Source organism: Oryx dammah, unplaced genomic scaffold (genome assembly GCF_014754425.2).
Source record: "Oryx dammah isolate SB20612 unplaced genomic scaffold, SCBI_Odam_1.1 HiC_scaffold_25, whole genome shotgun sequence".
Lineage (NCBI taxonomy): Eukaryota > Metazoa > Chordata > Mammalia > Artiodactyla > Bovidae > Oryx > Oryx dammah.
In genome coordinates this window covers 29,524,920-29,546,235 of record NW_024070209.1, presented here as the reverse complement: position 1 = coordinate 29,546,235, position 21,316 = coordinate 29,524,920, and the positions used below count along the sequence as shown (strand labels likewise).

At 36.2% G+C, this 21,316-nt stretch overlaps 1 protein-coding gene across 2 annotated transcripts in view; it reads left to right on the top strand.

Moving 5' to 3' along the window:
- Nucleotides 1–21,306, top strand: part of FBXO11 (F-box protein 11) — a 108,938-nt gene extending 87,632 nt beyond the window's left edge. For both annotated transcript variants that reach the window (XM_040224762.1, XM_040224760.1), the window contains exons 12-23: nt 7,476–7,693; nt 11,708–11,793; nt 12,647–12,741; nt 13,713–13,835; nt 13,917–14,002; nt 14,731–14,807; nt 14,904–15,047; nt 17,992–18,102; nt 18,864–18,971; nt 19,279–19,387; nt 19,952–20,050; nt 20,137–21,306. In XM_040224762.1, the coding sequence (XP_040080696.1) occupies nt 7,476–7,693; nt 11,708–11,793; nt 12,647–12,741; nt 13,713–13,835; nt 13,917–14,002; nt 14,731–14,807; nt 14,904–15,047; nt 17,992–18,102; nt 18,864–18,971; nt 19,279–19,387; nt 19,952–20,050; nt 20,137–20,266 (1,386 nt within the window). In that variant the 3' untranslated portion in view covers nt 20,267–21,306. The remainder of the gene's footprint in view (nt 1–7,475; nt 7,694–11,707; nt 11,794–12,646; nt 12,742–13,712; nt 13,836–13,916; nt 14,003–14,730; nt 14,808–14,903; nt 15,048–17,991; nt 18,103–18,863; nt 18,972–19,278; nt 19,388–19,951; nt 20,051–20,136) is intronic.
- Nucleotides 21,307–21,316: the final 10 nt, after the last annotated feature.

Sequence of the window (21,316 nt, the reverse complement as noted above, 5' to 3'; positions counted from 1 at the left end):
AGAGGAGAGTTTGGAAATTGGGGGGTCTCAGCAAAAGTATGGAGGTTGTCAAAACATAAGAGTCTTCAGAGAATTCATCCTCCCTGGGTTCAAAGCATAGCTTTGTGTAACCTTCAGCTCTTAACTTCTCAGAGCCTTGAACATGCACTGGCTCATTTATACAACACACATGGATTGGGTTCTGTGGTTGATGGCAATGATGGTCCTAATTCTTCACTCCTTCCTTTGGGCACACTCTTTGCTACCTAATTTTGCAGCGTCCTCTCACTTTGCCCTTGACCCTGGGCTCAGCCATGCAACTTGCTTTGGTCAGTTGGATATTAACAAACAAGATGCAGTCCAGAGTCTTGAAATGGATATGTACCTCTGTCGTCACCATGAGAACATGCACAGGGGAGTCCGTTTGAAGATGAAAGATGTGTGAAGCAGATTCACATTACGGAAGCCAGCCTAGATCAGCCTTTAGCCGGCTGGTCCCCAGCAAAAATCAGCAAAGCCACCTAGCCAAATCTCTGGTCAACTAATTTACCCCTAGATGTCTGAGAACAAAATCCTTTTTTTGCATAAGCTGAGCTTTGGGGCTTTTGTCGTGCAGAATTATTGAGTCATTGCAGCTACCATAACATGCTGGCCACTTCTACAAGCACTGACTACAAAGTTATATAAGGGGATAATAGTGCCTATCTTGAAAGACCTTTGATGATTAAATAATAGAATACATATAAAGTACTTATCTATTAATAAATGCTTTCTGCTATTTAAAAAAAAAAAAGGGTTTTAAAAATTTACCCCCTTTTGGGGGCCTGGGTTGGTAATAAGTCCTGGGCGCCAATTGTTGCGTTTTTTTTTTTTATTTTTAAATCACACCCTACCTGCGGCCTGCAGAATCTTAGTTCCCCAACCAGAGGTCAGATCCCTGCCCCCTGCATTGGGAAAGTGGAGTCTTAACCACAGATTGTGAGGGAAGCCCTAGCAATAATTCTTAAATGGAATTCTAAATGGAACTCATATTTTTGTAATGAAACTATACTATGCTAGTATTTCTTTGCCTGTGTTGCCTTTAGACTTTGCCCCAGAGTTACATGTACAGTTTCAAGTATCATATTTATGCATGCCTCTGGTCTCTTTCGACTTCCCTGGTGGCTCAGAGGTTAAAGTGTCTGCCTGGAATGCAGGAGACCAGGATTCAATCCCTGGGTCAGGAAGATCCCCTGGAGAAGGAAATGGCAACCCACTCCAGTACTCCTGCCTGGAGAATCCCATGGAGGGAGGAGCCTGGTAAGCTACAGTCCATGGGGTCACAAAGAGTCGGACACGACTGAGCGACTTCACTCACTTCACTGGTCTCTTTCATAGATGATTTGAGGTACCAAAATAACTTTAACCTGAGTAAATTTCCTCATTTTTAAAAGACCTAATGCTGATGGTCACTTACTAAAATTCATCAAATAATATAGTCCCAGTACAGTTCACACAGTCCCAGTACAGTTTACATTTTATAGATTCAAGTTTATAAATTTTAAAAAAACAAATCTTGGGCGATCCTACAGATGAAATCTCATCAATCCTTAATGGAAATATATAAATTATATAGGCTTGTAAGGAAAAAATGGGAATAAAGCATATCTTGGGCCTCTCATCTATTTTAGTATTATGGTACAGTCTTTTAAAATCTTTTGGTAGCATGTTCTTTATTATTAAGGTGTTTGTTGTGTTAGTTTCCATGATTGGTAGAGTATCACTAAGGTTAACCTTTTTAAAATTTGACTTTGTTTTTTAATAGAACTTCAGAGAACATCAGAGTAAATATTTAAATTAGTTTCTGTACTGTTCTCTGAAATTGTCTTTCCTCTTCCTTGTCTGTGACCTGGTTAGAATTTAAACTCCTATATTGGCAAGAATGAATGGTGAAAGAATTTCTGTCGTTTTTTTTAATCTTAATATTTTAAAATATTACATGCCCTGTATAAAAGACATCCCTAGAATTTCAAAGGGTGTGGTTCTAGAGTTTGTCATATTTAACTGCATGTTTAAATTTTGAAAAATTATAAAAAATACTTTATATTTCAAACCTCTGTACTTCATTATTTGTATCTTTATTTTTCTTGAGCACTTTATAACATTTCTATTCCTACAGTTATTGGTCTGTATTTATATTTATTAACCTTCAGTCCTTTTATCACAGTTTTTCCATTCCTGATTTTATTTTGATTCATTCTTGGTGTGGCTATTCTGTCATCTAGCCATTTTGATTTTGTTTATTTTTAAAAGAAAGGCATATGGGTATTGCAGTTTGAATTCTTCCTGCTTGAAAATGTCTACCCATTAACCTTTTAACTTTGCTGAGTATATAGTTTTTTATTTTCTTTCACTCAGAATTGGGTAGTCGTTTTTATATTTCTAGAATTGAGTGTGACTGAGGAGTGTGAGATCATTCTGGGTTTTTGTTTTTGTTTTTTCCTTTCTGATGGAGGTTTGGTTTTCTACTTCAGTTATCCATGTGATGTTGTTGTTGTATGTTAATAGTTGTTTTTTTTTTTTTTACTACTTTTCTGTTTCATATGTTCCTTTCTTTAGAAACTTACTTATCTTCTCTATTACTTATGTTGTTCTATATTGTTTTGTTCTTTTCCTTTGTTCTGTGCTATGCTAAGTTGCTTCAGTCATGTGTGACTCTTGGCAGCCTGTCAGGTTCCTCTGTCCTTGGGATTCTCCAGGCAAGAATACTGGAGTAGGTTGCAGTGCCCTCCTCCAGGGGACCTTCCCAACCCAGGGATCAAACCCACGTCTCTACGTCTTCTGCTTTGGCAGGCGGGTTCTTTACCACCAGCACCACCTGGGATTCTGTGTAATTTCCTCAAATCTGTGTTTTTTACTGGGTCTACATATCTTTGTCTCTTTTTCTGTTTTGTTTCCAATATGGTTTTTATCTCTGATTCTTTTAATCTGTTTTTGTTTTATGGAATCCTTCTTGCATATATAAAACTGGAGACAATATTGTAATGAATTTCCCATGTATCCACCTTCCACGTTCAAACTTTGAATTCATGGTCAGTTTTATTTCATCTGTACTTCCTCATACATTGCTTATTCTCTTCTTTATTCTGAATTATTTTGAAACAAATCTCAGATATCATCATCTCATCTGTAAACATTTCAGCATGTATCTTTCTTTTAAAGGTAGGATTCCTTCTTTTTCTTTTACGTAACTACAGTGCCATTCTCTCTCCTAAAATAATTTTTCTATCAATATCTACAGTTCCCCAATTCTTTGTGGTTTTTTGTTTTAATATTCAGTCTGTTGCAGAGTGTTATTTTCATAAAGTAAAATTAAAATATAGCAGTAGGAAATTGCTATAAAAATTTCAAGATATGTATTCTAAGTTTATGAATTTAACTCATGATAGATTGACAGTAGACAAAAACTATGTTGAAGTATGGTTTTCCTCTACTTTGGATAGTCCTCTTTAGATAAAAAAAAATGCAAGTTTTAGATAGTAGAAGTTGTACATTAGTCTGTGCCTTCAGATTTTCTTCTTGTGCCTAAATTATTTCTATGAAAATATTCCTGTGGGATTATTTCCTTCCTCTCCTGTGTTCTGTTCATGACACTAGATGTCACTACGTAGTAGATCATTGGTTATGCTTGCTTATTAGAACAGTTACTTGGGGAAACATACCTTGCTAAAGGTGTATAGTACATTTGCTAGCTCTCACCTTAGTCTTCCTTATCCACATATCACAGTATTAGGCAAGTGTTTGATAGAGTATAGTTTGGGATTGTAGACATTTATTTCAATGAAGATAACATATTTTTCTCTTTTTATTCATTCCTTTTTTATCTGGGGAGTTTAAGAGAAACTCTTGAATACCTTTCATTCTGTCATCTTTAACAAAGACTATTTCAATTCAAAAAATTTTAATGAAAAAATATTTAATCTCACCTTTTATTTTTATATCAATCTTAATTTTTTTAGCTTGGTAGAATGATCATTTTTAAGGACTTACATATCAGAGATTTAGAAATGCTTGTGCTGAAAAGTTAACAGGCTTTTATTTTAGAATATAAAAGAAGCTGTTAGCAATCTGGTATCTTCTGGTAGGGAAATAAATCATTTTATGATAAGGAGTAATCTGGGAAAATGTCTGTGCCCTTGGAGTTTTGTATATATATTAGAGCTTTCATGGTTTGCATCTTAAAAGGCAAAGTAGAATTATGTTTTCTTACAGTCCATTACACCATTTTGCACTAAAGGCATTTCTTAACAAAATAGATGCATTTCATTAAAAAGTGTTTTAAAGCAAAGTTACACTAACTGAATCCTTTAATTCATAACAATAGATTGGTTTTCTTATAATATTATAAAACTATGTGTCAATCAAGTGTTGCCCTTTCTGACTGTAATGAAATCACAGTTGTAGCAATGTAAGAGATTCTAAGAGCATGAAGGAAAAAAAATTTCTTTTAAAAAACTTTTTGCTACTTTCTTTTCTTGAAAGTTATCTTAAAAGATACAGATTACAACTCCCATCTTTGATAGAACTAGGGGACATTTTTAACCTCTAAATTACAGTATGGTAACATAACCATGTGCCTATGATCATGGTAACCAACTCAGATTAGAGCAGGTTCTAAAATTGCTTATATTCAGGAAGAACCTAATGTGAATACAAATATATTAAGAAGTGATTGAGGGGCCTCCCTGGTGGTCCAGTAGTTAGGAAACCACCTGCCAATGTAGGGGACACCAGTTCCATCCCTAATCCAGGAAGATCCCACATGCCTTGGGGCAACTAAGCCTGCGCCACAGCTACTGAGCCCACACTCCAGAGCCTGCGAGCTGCAACTACAGAAGCCCACACACTCTAGCGCTTGTGCTCTGTAACAGGAAAAGCCACTGCAGTAAGAAAGCCCACATGCTGCAAGCAGAGAGAGTAGCCCCTGCTCACCGCAACTTGGGAAAGCCCACACGCAGCAACAAAGACCCAGCACAGCCAAAAATTCTAAAAAAAGAAGTGATTAGAAATTCCCTGGCAGTCAACTGGTTAGTACTCGGAGCTTTCACTGAGGAGTGCATGGGATTTATCCCTGGTCTCCCGACAGGGAGTCCCTGCAAGCTGTGCCTCGCAGCCACCAAAAAAAAAGTGATTTAAACAACTAGTAGCAAGCTTAGGATAGAATTATCACTGGACATCTAAGCAAAAGAAAACAAGATAATTGTAGGAGAACAAAATCTCATCTTTCGTAATAGGAGATCAACACTTAATACCTAAAACTGCAAACTCAAGATAAGGCAGTACACATTTTCACTTAAAAATATGAAAGTAAGTCAAAAGAATTGAAAATGAGGACCTCTGGACAAGGGAAAATGAAGAAAGGGACTTCTGTTGGCCTTAGTAAACTTGTGGGTCCTAGTTAACTCTCCTGAGTGTGCAAAATCAAAACCTAAAGAAAACAAGTAACTCCCTGGTGGTCTGGTGGATAGAATTCTGCACCTTCACAGCTGAAGGCTTGGGTTCAGTCCTTGTTCAGGGAACTAAGATCCAGCAAGATGTGTGGTGTTGCCAAAAAAGCAACCATGCATTTGAAAATTTTCTAGTAGATACACTGTAGCAAAGTATACTTGCAGTACCATATGTTGCACTAGCACAGCCAGAACATGACAGTGTCCTGTCACTGGAATCTTCATAGAAGCCCAGTAAATAGCATACCTTTCCTGCCGCATTGTGAGCAAATTAAGAAATCAAAGTTATGAAGTAGCATAAGGAGGTTGAAATATCAACTTCATTTCCCTTAAAGGTTAAATTGGATGATACAACTTAGAATGAGAACTAAATGGGTCTGTTTAACTGAACCCTGGAATAAAATGGGCTTATCTACTTAATCACAGGCAATGTTCATGGAATAGTAAAGAAGGTATACTCCCCTAAGGGCAGCTCACTTCTGTGAGAAAAAGAGTGAAGCTGAATTGAGCATACTCAGTTTATTCTTTCCCAGGTTTACCATTCAGGGTATATCATTCAACTCCTGACAGAGAGAGAAACAAGTTGAGCTCCCTTCTCAATGATGAAAACATCAAAATGTTGAATTGTTTCAATCTGACATTAATCTCTTTCAGTTTAATCTCTTTTACAATGTTTGTTTCTTTGATACTCAGTTTTGCCATAATAGTCTGTATACACCTGGTGTTGATACTCTTTTTTTTTTTTTGGTATAAATCAAAGAAGAAAAAATGTTTCATATATCAAGGAGCTATTTTTTATGCAATCCCCCAATTTTTAAAAAAGAGTAAGTTTATAACCTATATGCTAACAGGTAAGTTATAAGTGATTTGTACTTTATTTATGGGAAATGAAACCTGAAAACTACTTCTAAATGTTATTCTCAGAGAGACATTTTCTTAAAGAGTTAAATATGTAGTATATTAGAATACTCAGAATTACCTCCTGTTTTAACCTCTACTAGATTTGGCAAAAAGTTTATCAAGTCATGTTTGAGTGCTTACCATATGTAAAATCTTAAATAGATGTTCCAGAAGTTAGTAAAAGAGGCACCCTTTCTCTTCAGGAGCTTATAATCAGGTAAAAATGGATATAACAAATTAAGCACAAGATAGTACATGGAAGTAGCATAAGAAAATACTTAGTGCTAAAGGGAATTTAATGAGAGGGGAACACATTGAGTTTTTGAAGGGAGGTAGACAAGGAGTATGAAATGGCTTCTAGGAGTGCTGTCATTTAACTCTCATTTTTTCCTCTAACATTCAGTCTGACTGGGTCTTAGAATTTAAGATATCACTATTACAGTAATGTTTATTATCTTTAGAAAATAAGTAAAATATATCCATTGTAGAATGTCCTAAGAAATTTAGAGAAGCATAAAGGATATGCATAAACATGCATAATAGCAATGCTCATTTAATCACACTGTCATATTCTTTTATCCTTCAGGTTTTTTTTTTCCCCCCAAATAAAATTGAGATCATATTGAATGTATATGAATGTCTTCACAACATTTTGAGTCAGTTCTCTATTGTGCCAAAATGAACATTATTATGTCTTTTACTGTAGTCTCTGATTATGTCCTTTGGTCAACTTTTTAATAGTTGATTTTTGGGACATTTTTAAGGTTTTCTTTAATACTTAAATAAACCTTTTGTTGAAGAATATATATTCTTACTTGGTAATGGTATTTATTTGCGTTTATTGAATAAATCTTTCCCTATTTTTCTTTCCTGGCTTTGAATATACACACATTAATTAGAGGATTTAATTAATTCAAATTAATTAAACTGAAATGCTTAAAACATTTAAACGTTTATAATTTGAGATTTAGTATATATCTGTCTCTGTTTCATTCTTAACTCTTGAGTGTTTCTAATACTTAATTTGGAGGTAAACATTTAAAAGGTTTATTAAGTCATTTCTCTTTGGAAAGTAGCCTTACCTTCAGGCTTAATTTCTGTGTTTTCCAGGGTTACTTTGAAAGCTGCAACATACACAGAAACCGGATAGCAGGCTTTGAAGTAAAAGCTTACGCCAACCCCACAGTGGTTCGATGTGAAATTCATCATGGGCAGACTGGGGGAATATATGTTCATGAAAAAGGAAGAGGACAATTCATAGAGAATAAAATCTATGCAAACAACTTTGCAGGTGTATGGATTACCTCAAATAGTGACCCAACAATAAGGTATTTCTATATAATTATGGAAGAGAATTATATTTTCACTTTATGTTTTGTGTTATAAGAAGAGTTAAGATACTTAGCTTTAACTCTGTTTTTCCTAGATACCTGATTACTATAAAATAGATTTACCTAATAAAAGTCTGTTCATCTGAATGAACATAGCTATTGCATTTATTTTGCAGTGTTTTTTATTAGTGATCTCATCAATGTAACCTATTCTTTATGAAAAATTACAAATGCTGTGATTTTCATTTTAAATGCATCAAACTTCATTATAGATGAGTAAATAGGTCTGTGATCTTCTCTTGGAATCGGAATGATCTGTCTTGTCCTTTTTCTTTGTTTCTGAGACCAGATAGTTATTAATTATCTCTTAAGATTTAGACAAAGAGACCAAGAATAACAAAAGAGTCAAAACTTTAAGCTGTCAGTTCCTGACACTCCCTCTGGCCACAGCAAGGAAACAAACAGATCCAGTCTTTTTTATTATCATTTATTTTATTTTTGGCTAAGCTGGGTGTTTGTTGGTGTATGTGGACTGTCTCTAGTGGCAGAGAGTGGAGTCTGCTCTCTAGTTGCAGTGTGTGGGCTTCTTGTTGCAGTGGCTCCTCTTATTTCAGAGCACAAGCTCTAGAGCGTGGGCTCAGTAGTTGTGGCACATGGTATTAGTTGCCCCAGTGCTTATGGAATCTTCCAATGTCCCCTGCATTGGGAGGTGGATTTTTAACCACTGGACCACCAGGGGAATCCACAGATCCAGTCTTATAGGCACTGGCTAAGACTGTAAATTCTTATCACATTCAATATCACAGTAATCCAAGTCTATGCTCCAAACAGTAACGCTAAAGAAGCTGAAGTTGAACAGTTCTATGAAGACCTACAAGACCTTTTAGAACTAACACCCAAAAAAGATGTCCTTTTCATTATAGGCGACTGGAATGCAAAAGTGGGAAGTCAAGAAACACGTGGAGTAACAGGCAAATTTGGCCTTGGAATACGGAATGAAGCAGGGCAAAGGCTAATAGAGTTTTGCCAAGAGAATGCACTGGTCATAGCAAACACCCTCTTCCAACAACACAAGAGAAGACTCTACACATGGACATCACCAGATGGTCAATACCAAAATCAGATTGATTATATTCTTTGCAGCCAAAGATTGAGAAGCTCTATACAGTCAGCAAAAACAAGACCGGGAGCTGACTGTGGCTCAGATCATGAACTCCTTATTACCAAATTCAGACTTAAATTGAAGAAAGTAGGGAAAACCGCTAGACCATTCAGCTATGACCTAAATCAAATCCCTTATGATTATACAGTGGAAGTGAGAAATAGATTTAAGGGCCTAGATCTGATAGATAGAGTGCCCGATGAACTATGGAATGAGGTTCATGACATTGTACAGGAGACAGGGATCAAGACCATCCCCATGGAAAAGAAATGCAAAAAAGCAAAATGGCTGTCTGGGGAGGCCTTACAAATAGCTGTGAAAAGAAGCGAAGCGAAAAGCAAAAAAGAAAAGGAAAGATATAAGCATCTGAATGCAGAGTTCCAAAGAATAGCAAGAAGAGATAAGAAAGACTGCCTCAGCCATCAATGCAAAGAAATAGATGAAAACAACAGAATGGGAAAGACTAGAGATCTCTTCAAGAAAATCAGAGATACCAAGGGAACATTTCATGCAAAGATGGGCTTGATAAAGGACAGAAATGGTATGGACCTAACAGAAGCAGAAGATATTAAGAAGAGGTGGCAAGAGTACACAGAAGAACTGTACAAAAAAGATCTTCACAAGCCAGATAATCATCTATGGTGTGATCACTCACCTAGAGCCAGACATCTTGGAATGTGAAGTCAAGTGGGCCTTAGAAACCATCACTACGAACAAAGCTAGTAGAGGTGATGGAATTCCAGTTGAGCAATTTCAAATCCTGAAAGATGATGCTGTGAAAGTGCTGCACTCAATATGCCAGCAAATTTGGAAAACTCAGCAGTGGCCACAGGACTGGAAAAGGTCAGTTTTCATTCCAATCCCAAAGAAAGGCAATGCCAAAGAATGTTCAAACTACCACACAATTGTACTCATCTCACACGCTAGTAAAGTAATGCTCAAAATTCTCCAGGCCAGGCTTCAACAATATGTAAACCGTGAACTTCCAGATGTTCAAGCTGGTTTTAGAAAAGGCAGAGGAACCAGAGATCAAATTGCCAACATCCGCTGGATCATGGAAAAAGCAAGAGAGTTCCCAGAAAAACATCTATTTCTGCTTTATTGACTATGCCAAAGCCTTTGTGTGGATCACAATAAACTAGAAAATTCTGAAAGAGATGGGAGTACCAGACCACCTGACCTGCCTCTTGAGAAACCTATATGCAGGTCAGGAAGCAACAGTTCGAACTGGACATGAAACGACAGACTGGTTCCAGATAGGAAAAGGAGTACGTTAAGGCTGTATATTGTCATCCTGCTTATTTAACTTTTATGCAGAGTACATCATGAGAAATGCTGGGCTGGAAGAAGCACAAGCTGGAATCAAGATTGCCGGGAGAAATATCAATAACCTCAGATATGCAGGTGACACCACCTTTATGGCAGAAAGTGAAGAGGAACTCAAAAGCCTCTTGATGAAAGTGAAAGAGGAGAGTGAAGGAATTGGCTTAAAGTTCAACATTCAGAAAATGAAGATCATGGCATCTGGTCCCATTACTTCATGGGAACTAGATGGAGAAACAGTGTCAGACTTTGTTTTTTTGGGCTCCAAAATCAGTGCAGATGGTGACTGCAGCCATGAAATTAAAAGTCACTCCTTGGAAGGAAAGTTATGACCAACCTAGATAGCATATTGAAAAGCAGAGACATTACTTTGCCGACTAAGGTCCATTGAGTCAAGGCTCTGGTTTTTCCAGTAGTCATGTATGGATGTGAGAGTTGGACTGTGAAGAAGGCTGAGCGCCAAAGAATTGATGCTTTTGAACTGTGGTGTTGGAGAAGACTCTTGAGAGTCCCTTGGACTGCAAGGAGATCCAACCAGTCCATTCTGAAGGAGATCAGCCCTGGGATTGCTTTGGAAGGAATGATGCTAAAGCTGAAACTACAGTACTTTGGCCACCTCATATGAAGAGCTGACTCATTGGAAAAGACTCTGATGCTGGGAGGGATTGAGGGCAGGAGGGGAAGGGGACGACAGAGGATGAGATGGCTGGATGGCATCACAGACTCGATGGACGTGAGTCTGAGTGAACTCCGGGAGTTGGTGATGGACACGGAGGACTGGCGTGCTGCAGTGGGGTCACAGAGAGTCAGACACGACTGAGCGACTGAACTGAACTGAACTGAAGACTGTAAAACAGAACTATTATAATGAAATCAATGACCATGAATTATTTCTGTAAAACTGTTTTCCACTGGCTTTATGAAAGTTGATTATGTGATTTCCATCTTAATTACTATTCAACAAATGCTTATAGATGAGCTAAGAAAAGTTCTTTTAAATGGATTAGCCCCTTTTTTTGTAAATATTAATAAGTTTTGTTTTTGTTTCCTTTGACCTCGCTTCTTGTGGGATCCTAGTTCTCTGACCAGAGATCAGACCTGGGCCCTCTGAAGTGGAAGTGTAGGGTCTTAACCACTGGACTGTCTGGGAGTTCCCTGAATTAGCACTTTTGAGGGGAATTTTTAAGAGTGCTGCTACTGCTGCTGCTAAGTCACTTCAGTCATGCCCGACTCTGCGACCCCATAGACGGCAGCCCACCAGGCTCCCTCGTCCCTCGGATTCTCCAGGCAAGAGTACTGGAGTGGGGTGCCAGCATCTCCAATACTGGATGGCTTTTCCAAAGCTTTAAGTCTTAGAATTGAAGGGAAATCATCTAGTTCCTCATTTCATAAATTAGGAAGCTGAGGCTCATAGAAGTTAAATAATTTTCTAAGATCACATGAACATGGCTGGGCTTTTAATAAAACAAGCAAGCTTTTCTGAATAGATTCTTTTGTGTGTTTTTTATTTCCCCACATGATTGTAGGGGGAATTCTATATTTAATGGAAATCAAGGTGGAGTTTACATCTTCGGTGATGGACGAGGCCTTATCGAAGGAAATGACATTTATGGTAAATATATTTTGTTCTGTAAAATTTTAGAGCCTGGCCTGTGTTCCTGTCATTAGTAAAGGGACCATTTTGAAACCTTCTGAATAGGAGAACTGATCTAGGTTCTTTAAATTCTCAATAAAGATTATTCTGTGGCATTTATTCACTTAACAAACATTTACTGAGTATCTACTATGTATTAGGCACTGTTCTACATACTAGGGATGAAAATAAAACTAAGACCCTATTCTCACAGAGTGTCTGCAGTTCCCTTAGATTCATTCCATTGTTTAGCAATTTCTGTGGTAGTTTTATACACTTTGGTACTAATTAGAAAGGGAAAATACTTATTCCTCATTAAAACTTTTGAGGTATTAATTCAGCAAACAATTACTAGGTATCTGTGTGCTAGACACTGATATGTTCCTGGGTGTCCTCTCTTGCTAATACTTACTGGATAATACACATAATTTTACTCATTGCTAGGTACTTTTTTGAGTACCCTACTTGAATTAAGTCATATATATTTACATCAACCCTGTGAAGTAGGCAGTATTAAATATTCCCCCACTTCCCGGTCAGGAAACAAAGGTACAAGGAGGTTTAAGCAACTTAAAGTCACACAGGAAATAAGTCAAATTCCCGGGAGTCAAAACTTAACAGCCTGGCTCCAGCATCTCTGGTCTTAACCACTATTCTCAGACTGCCTGCAATTGTTCTGCATCTTCTTACACTCCTAGTTTCCTTAGTTTTGTCCTGAAATCTAAATGGATCATAAATATCTTTCTGAATATGACGTATTTCACAGAATTGTGCTCTTACTATGTTCCATTAGGCTCCATATGTTGATATTGTAACTTTTATTTTTAAATAGGCAATGCATTAGCAGGAATTCAGATTAGGACAAACAGTTGTCCAATTGTTCGACATAACAAAATTCATGATGGCCAGCATGGTGGAATTTATGTGGTAAGTTAATAAATAAATACAGTTAATTAATACAGTTCTAGAACTTCATGAATCAAAGTTGGGGTAGAAAAGAGAATACAAAATTATGTCTACCTTTAAGTAGGCCATATTCAACTTTTTATCTCTCCCAGTGTATGATTGACTTAATATTTTGTGTGTAGTGCTCTGTATAATTTTGTCAACTGACTAAGCATAGGAGATAACACCTTTTTATTGAAATATCTAATTATAATGGCAGTATGGGCTGAACGCATACAACAAATGGTTGGCAGTCTGAGTTATACTTGTTACACTAGAATTTGGCCAGTGTGATTACTGTATGAGTCTCTGAGATTTTCCAAAATTATTAATTAAAATCATAATACCACTGAGTATTAATAATGCTAGACTTGAATATTTTTATCTTCTGAAAAAGCCAGACATTTGAGATGATGTTGAAACATAATTAAGCATCATACAAAATTTAAAAACCTATGTATTAGTGTATTAGTCCTGTGTCTTCTGTCATGATAGTATCTGACACTGTTATTCAAGTAAGAAAATGTAGAGGATTTCAGAAAGGTCCTTGTGTGATGCCAGGTGTGAGTCTAATTTTTATTCCTAGTTCTAGAAATATTCATGTCTTAAATCTTCTACTGAAAATAATGTTAGTAACTTGAACCTTGTTTTGAACCAGTGATAGGTTGAAATAATTATTAACTTCTTAAGTGAGAGAACTTTGGTTTGTTTTGTATCTTAGAATGAAATAAGAAAATCCAGTGCTACTGTTCTTACCATAATAGATTTAAAAATACAAAAATACACAAAGGACAGTATAAAACCTTTGAGCTTAAACTCAGGTAAAGACTAGGTAAGAGAATGTTACCAGTTAGCTCTTTTTTTCTGGTCATAGTTTGTCTCAAAAGGTAGACTGTACTGTAAATTACTTGGCTTATACAAGATCCATATTATAGTCAATAACTTTTATTTAGCATGAGAAAGGACAAGGCGTAATAGAAGAGAATGAAGTCTATAGTAATACTCTGGCCGGAGTCTGGGTGACAACTGGCAGCACTCCAGTACTGAGAAGAAACAGGATACACAGTGGCAAGCAGGTAAGGTTATGTTTGACTTAGTATGGGAAATTATTGTTTTATAAACACATTTTTTTAATTTGAAAAAATTCTTTATTTTAGGTTGGTGTTTATTTTTATGACAATGGACATGGAGTACTAGAGGACAATGATATTTATAATCATATGTATTCAGGGGTTCAGATAAGGTAAATGTTTTCACATTTGGCTTTCTTCGGGGAGGGAATTGTGAGTGTGTAGGGTAAATAGAAAAAATTACCTAGTTACTAAATGCTTATGCTTAATCTTTATTCCTCCTTTTGTATATGTGTTCATATTCTATCAAACTCTTGGCTTAAATTGTGTAAGTTTTGGCTGAATGACACATATGCCGTAAGAGCCCATTTCCACTGTTGTGTCATCCAGTATGACAGTCCTTATCAGCTATCAGTGTACTCTATCATACTTGGAGAGTGGAAAGCTATGTAAAAATACCTGTAAGGTACCTACATGTCATGGGTACTTATTAAATGGGAGCTTCTGTTTTTACGCTCATTCTGCAAAATTAATAGGCTTTAAATCCTTCTTTCTTGTATTTTACCAGTTTTTGGAATTGTAGTAGTCCTGATCATATTTTATTTTACATATGAGGGGAGCATATAATAATAAATGTTGCTTAATCTAACCTCCTCAGTTTAGTTTACATATTAGGAGACTCTATAGTAATAATCTATAGCTAAGTCTGTTCTGTGGGAAGATAGAATTACACAAAATTAAGCCCGTTTCCTCACTGACAGACTTCTCAGAGTATCTTGAAGGTGATGTTTAATTATGTCGTTAATTCTTACAGTGATTGTTGTGGGTTTAAAACCCACTGTTAACATGGGATGTGGGAGCAGAAGCAGTGAGATGGTATTACTTTCTATTCTATCCATAGGACTGGAAGCAACCCCAAAATTAGGCGCAACAAAATCTGGGGAGGACAGAATGGTGGAATTCTAGTTTATAATTCTGGTATGTTTAATCTTTTACCTTTTTTTCTTTTTTCAGTGATATTATCCTTAGAAATACACTTTCTAAATAACATAACCTAAATTTTTCCATTTATAGGTCTAGGCTGTATAGAAGACAATGAAATATTTGACAATGCAATGGCTGGAGTCTGGATTAAGACAGACAGTAATCCTACACTAAGAAGAAATAAAATCCATGATGGAAGAGATGGTGGCATCTGTATATTTAATGGGGGTCGAGGTATTGTTGTTAACTTTGCATTAGTTAAAAACCCAGTTTTCCATTATTCTTCCATATCTTTAATGATCAATGACATTGCCAATTAATGTCATTGTAAGGGAATCATGTTCTTTCCTTATTAAATCTTGAGATGGCTTAGGAGGTTAGTGCCTAGAGTTAAAGGAGACATGTTTGCAGAATTTTTCTTCTCCTGTTACAGCTACTTTGTGCTACTTTTTTAAGGCTTTTTTTAGTAAGGCTTTTTTAAGGTAGCAGAATTTGTTTACACCCCCTCTCTGGACTTTTTATTATCCAGAATAGTGATATGATTATAATAAACTTTAAGGTCAAGTTATAGAACTAGGTGTGAAAAATTAATTGGTCTGTAAATATATAAAAATGTCTGTAGTCAGTATTGCTTATTTGTACCTGTTCACAACCATCTTTCTTAGAGAATTGAATTATTGAAGCCAAGATGTGCTCAGTTTGGTATCCATAAAGGTCAAATCAACTTTGCATTGAGGCAAAAGCTTACAGTCCCTGCCTCTTGCCAGTTTATTTTGTTCATAGAGACTATTGAATGCAAATTATCACCATTCCTGAAGTATCAGTAACCCAACATCATACATACCTTGTATAGAAGATTAGCTAGTAATTACTCTAACATAACAAGACTTAATCAACAAAATTTACTGCTACCACCAAGCAGCATGATTCCATTAATGACATAGACTCTCAAGAAGCTTATAATCTAGTAGTTCAGTAAATGACATAATCCTCTGATAGGATTCTTTATAAGATACAATGAGAAAACACAGTACAGAATTGTTGGTTTTATTTGTAAGGTGTTGGAAAAGGTTCTGGAGTAAAAGCACTCTTGAGCTGTGTCTTGAAAAAATGAGTATTTACTGGTAAGATGAGGGGTTACGGGTTTGAAGGCCATTCTGGTATAGAAAGTAGTTATTTCACTCTTTCATTTGTTCTAGTATATACTTACTAATTTGGAGAAGGCAATGGCACCCCACTCCAGTACTCTTGCCTGGAGAATCCCATGGACGGGGGAGCCTGGAAGGCTACAGTCCATGGGGTCGCGAAGAGTCGGACATGGCTGAGCGACTTCACTTTCACTTTCCACTTTCATGCATTGCAGAAGGAAATGGCAACCCACTCCAGTATTCTTGCCTGGAGAATCCCAGGGACGGGGGAGCCTGGTGGGCTGCCGTCTATGGGGTCGCACAGAGTTGGACACGACTGAAGCGACTTAGCAGTAGCATACTTACTAATTGAACATACCTGTGCCTAACACTGTGATACAGATACTAAAGATAAAATGGTGAATATAAAACAGTACTACATCCAGAGAGTTTATAGTCTAATGGAGTAGCACATTGTAAACAGCAGTCTAAAAGGAAACAGTGGTTTAGTAAGGCAAGAGATTCTGAAAGTGGAGGCTGGAAAGGGGGCAGGGCCCAAATCATTAAAGGCTTTGTTTTTATATATGCAGTATAATGAAAAGGCTTTGTATGTATGCAGTAGTTTGGACTAGACCTTAGCAATAGTACTTGAGCCTATAGTGGACATCTGCAAGATTAGAGGTAGGGTCTTGGAATAGTCAGGCTTCTCCTGTGGCTCGGTGGTATAAAGAATCCACCTGCAGTGCAAGAGTCGAGGAGATACCTGGGTCGAGAAGATCCCCTGGAGGAGGGCATGGCAACCCACTCCAGTATTCTTGCCTGGAGAATCCCATGGACAGAGGAGCCTGGTGGGCTACAGTCCATGGGGTCACAAAGAATCGGACACAACTGAAGTGACAGCACACATGCACTCATGCACTTGGAATAGTCTTTTCTAGGAGAAAAGGAACTTATAGGTTAATACTTAACAATTACAGATAGGTCAGACATGTACATAAATAAAAGCATTTCATGTCTTCAGGGAGCATAGAAACACTAGTACATAACTAAATATGATTCAGTGTACATAAGTAGGTTTATAGGAGCCATGTTAATACTTAGTACTGTGTACTTTTACATGTATTAACTAATCCTCATAATAACCCTATTGTGGTAGGTGCTATTCTGCCTATTTTACTGATAAGGAAATTGAAATAAAGAGAAGTAATTTGCCCAGAGTTTGGAAGTGGTTAAGTCAGTATTTGAAGGCATGAAGTCTGATTCCTCAGTCTACTCTTAATCATCGTTATCATCCCAGAAGAGAGAATAACTAATTTGGTAGAGGAAAACCAAAAACCTCCCAGAAGAAGTGACATTAAGAAGAAAGACTATAGGAAGACACTGCAGAAAGAGGAAATAATATAAATCAAAGGAAATAGAGATAAAAATGTATAGTATATTCAAAGTGTAAGTAATGTAGTGAAACAAGAGGGGTAGGTTGGGGGAATATTTTGAAAGACTGTAAACAGCAAGTTAAATTTTAAACTTGATTCTGTAAGTTTTTTATACTGATAAGTTTTTTATACTGATAAAGGGATATGATAGAGTTGTAGGGAACTTGGGGAAACAATAGCAGAAGAGAGACCGAAGTAAAGAAACTGACCAAGGAATGCTGATAGTGGCCAGAAAGAATTGGGGCTTGAATCTAAAGCATGGAGAATGCAGAGATCTTAAAAATACTTCAGAGGAATTAATTCAGTAGTGTTGAGGAAGAATCAGCTTTATGCCTTGTGCCTGGGCACTGTGGATGCAGTGGTAAGCTATACATGGTCCTTGCAACCATGGCACGTCCAGTTTATTGGTGAGAATGCTTATCTGCTAATTTTAAAATTTTTGCTTAAATTTAAATATTTGTAAATTACTAAACAAACTTTCTTTTCAGTTGAAAAATTAGTCCTATGAATTTTATAGTCCAATTAATAAGAAACTAAAAGAAAACCTAAATACCACCAAAAAGACAGTAAAATTTGCTATGTGGATTAGCCCTAACCTGGGGAAATATTTCATTATAGGTCTCCTTGAAGAAAATGATATTTTCAGGAATGCTCAAGCAGGTGTTCTAATCAGCACTAATAGTCATCCAGTCTTGAGGAAAAACAGAATATTTGATGGATTTGCTGCAGGTTTGTATTTTCTTTTGTGACCTGTAGCTTGTTTGCTGTACATTAAATTGATTCTTGGTGTATCATTTCTTAATAACTAAAGGTGTGCAGTGTGCTGTGGAAGTCGGCCGAGTGCTTGTTTACAATTGCTTTTAAGAGCACCTAATCCAAGTTTTGGATTCAGTCCACGGGGTTGCAGAGTTGGACATGACTTAGGGACTGAGCTCACACAGTCCAAGTTTTGGATTCTTCTACTCTAAGCCAAACTTAGAATAGTTGTTCTTGTAGTTCAGTAGTAATTAAGAATCATTAATTGGATAGAGTAATACTGGCTACCATTAGGAATAAAGATAAAATGCAAGCCCTCTGACCTCACAAATAATGTTCTTTTAAAGATACTGGTAAGTAAAATTCAAGTATTATGCATATATTTCAACTTTTTGCCAGTAAAGACAATTTCTCTTAATTCCAAATAACCATCTAGCTCCTGCCTACACATATTTCTGGGTCCTATCTTCTTAGTTGGAGAGAAATTTTAAAATCATTATCAATAAAGTAGAGTATGAACCATCTGTATTATTCCTTCCTTAGCAGGGATAGAGAACTAAGTGATTCAAATAAGCTTCCATTTTTTCTTTAGATGTTAGGAATTAATATACAGTTTACTACATTTAACATACTTTTTATATAAAAGAACTAGTTTACTACATTTGCTATATTTCAGGTTTCTTTTAAGAAACTATATAAAGTGATGCATCTGCTGTTTGTAAATTTTGCTTCAGGTATTGAAATTACAAATCATGCAACTGCAACACTAGAAGGCAATCAAATTTTTAACAACCGATTTGGAGGCTTATTTTTAGCATCTGGTGTTAATGTGACAATGAAAGGTATGTTGGAATCTTGTGTTCTGCCTATAAGTGCACTAAATATACCATGAGAAGATAATCAGAAGTCATTGCTATCCAGTAATTTAATTCCTGTCACTGTACAGTAGTTAACCAGCAACTCAAGAGATGTATTTTGAAAGTTTTGTTTCAACTTATTCTAAATAAGTTGGGAGTACCTTATACAAGGAAAACTCATTTCTATTCCTAGCCAGTTTTTTTTTTTTTTAGTTCATTGATTAGTCTCTTTTAAAGCTCTTAAACTTTAAGTCTTTATACTATAGAATATTGCTTTTTTCTTTTATTACAGATAACAAAATAATGAACAATCAAGACGCCATAGAAAAGGCTGTTAGTAGAGGCCAGTGTTTATATAAAATATCAAGTTATACCAGCTATCCCATGCATGATTTCTACAGGTATATTTCTGTTATTTGTCTTAAAAAAAGAGATATACTAAGGTTTTCTCTCCTTAACTGACAAGAACTCAACATTTTTAGCTTTCCCTTAAAAGTGTATGAGCTAAAAGAAAGTACACTGGGTATTTGCTAATAGAATTTAACTGAAAATTATTAGCTGTCCACATTAAGTTCTGTGATCAGTCTTCTTGGAGGATCCTGTTTGAGACCATAAAATGTGGGAAAATGTAGTACTGTACAACTGTAGATACCACTGAAAATGCGAAACATTTATACTGTTTTCCTGGACTGTCATTAAGTATTCCTTATACCCTAGCTACCATGAGTGGTTTTAATTCTCCTCTCCCCCATATTGACTCAATAAAGGTAGCTACTTGTTTTCCTTGGGAGACACAAAATAGGAAATTGTTATATTCCATTGAAGTCTCTTTTCAGAACTAGACTAGAACCACAAAAATTTTGGTCCTCTTAAAAGCCAAAGGTTGTAGGGTAATATATAACAGATTGCAGTATTCTGAATAAATAAGATGATTGAGGAAAATAATGTAAGCTTCTGTTTTTTAGATGTCACACTTGTAACACCACAGATCGAAACGCCATATGTGTGAACTGCATTAAGAAGTGCCATCAGGGACATGATGTAGAATTTATTAGACATGATAGGTATGTATGTAGCATACTTGCTGTATTACTCAATTATTTTCCTCTCCTCACTTCCCTAATCTTTGGGTTTTCATATTTTGTTTTAGGTTTTTCTGTGACTGTGGTGCTGGAACACTGTCTAATCCTTGTACATTAGCTGGTGAGCCTACACATGATACAGATACACTATATGACTCTGCTCCACCTATAGAATCTAATACATTGCAGCACAACTGAATACCTTCCCTAAAGAAAAAGTCCTGCCATTCTAACATCATAACTTAAAACGTTTTTGGTTGTTTTTTTTTTTTTTTTTTGGAAGATTTAAAATATTTGCCCATGCTACAGGAAGAGACTGTATTAAAAATGGATACACAAGGTCAGTTGACACTATGAAGCTCAAGCTACCAAAAAGAAAGTGGCAATATATTGACTCAGGATCTCAAAGCTGGGTGTTTTAGCATTACTGTGTAAAGACTTTTGAAGGGACAGAAGTGAAGAAAATAAGCTTCAATTTTGTACAGATACCAACTTCTGAAAAAAAAGCTGGTGTTTTTACAACTAGCATTGAATGCAGTCCAACTTGCAGTAGTACTACTCTTCAACAGACAAGCAGCTTTGTTGCTGCTTTTATGGACGTGGGTACCAATTGCTTTTGTAATATGGTAAAAATGTGAGCTAGCACTTCTGCGTTTCTTTTGATTTTTTTTAACATGTATTCAGATTGAGAAATATGATTTTAATGCTTTAATCTCATGTAGTTTGTTTTTAATTTCAAGCAAAATCTTATTGTACTTGAATGTGCCCTGTTTTGTTAGCACACCTAGACTTGCTGTAACTGTACTCATGTCCCAGTATGTACGTTCTTTCTATGAAAGAGAAAACACTAATCTTAAATTATATCCAGCAATGTTTCTGGTATCCTTTAAGAAAAGTTAAGACTATTATTTCCTTCCCTTCCCTGTGCAGCATTCAAAATCACCCCTAGAAAGAGTGTTTTAATGAGACTTCCTAGGAAGGGATGCACTGTAAAACAAAAGTATTCTTGTAACTCAGTTTTGTGAAAGGTAAAAACTACTATGTTTTAAAAGTACACTTTAGAAAGTCTCTTCAAAACAGTCCTGTATTTGAACTCTGTTCATAGTTTTTTTTTGAACAGTTTAGACAAATTGCTGGAAATTAAAACAATTTCCCGCATTAAGCTGAGACAAGTATATATACAGCCCTATACAGTTTCATAGCCCCCCCCCATTTATGTGTATTGGTGACAGTGGGTATAAACAGCCT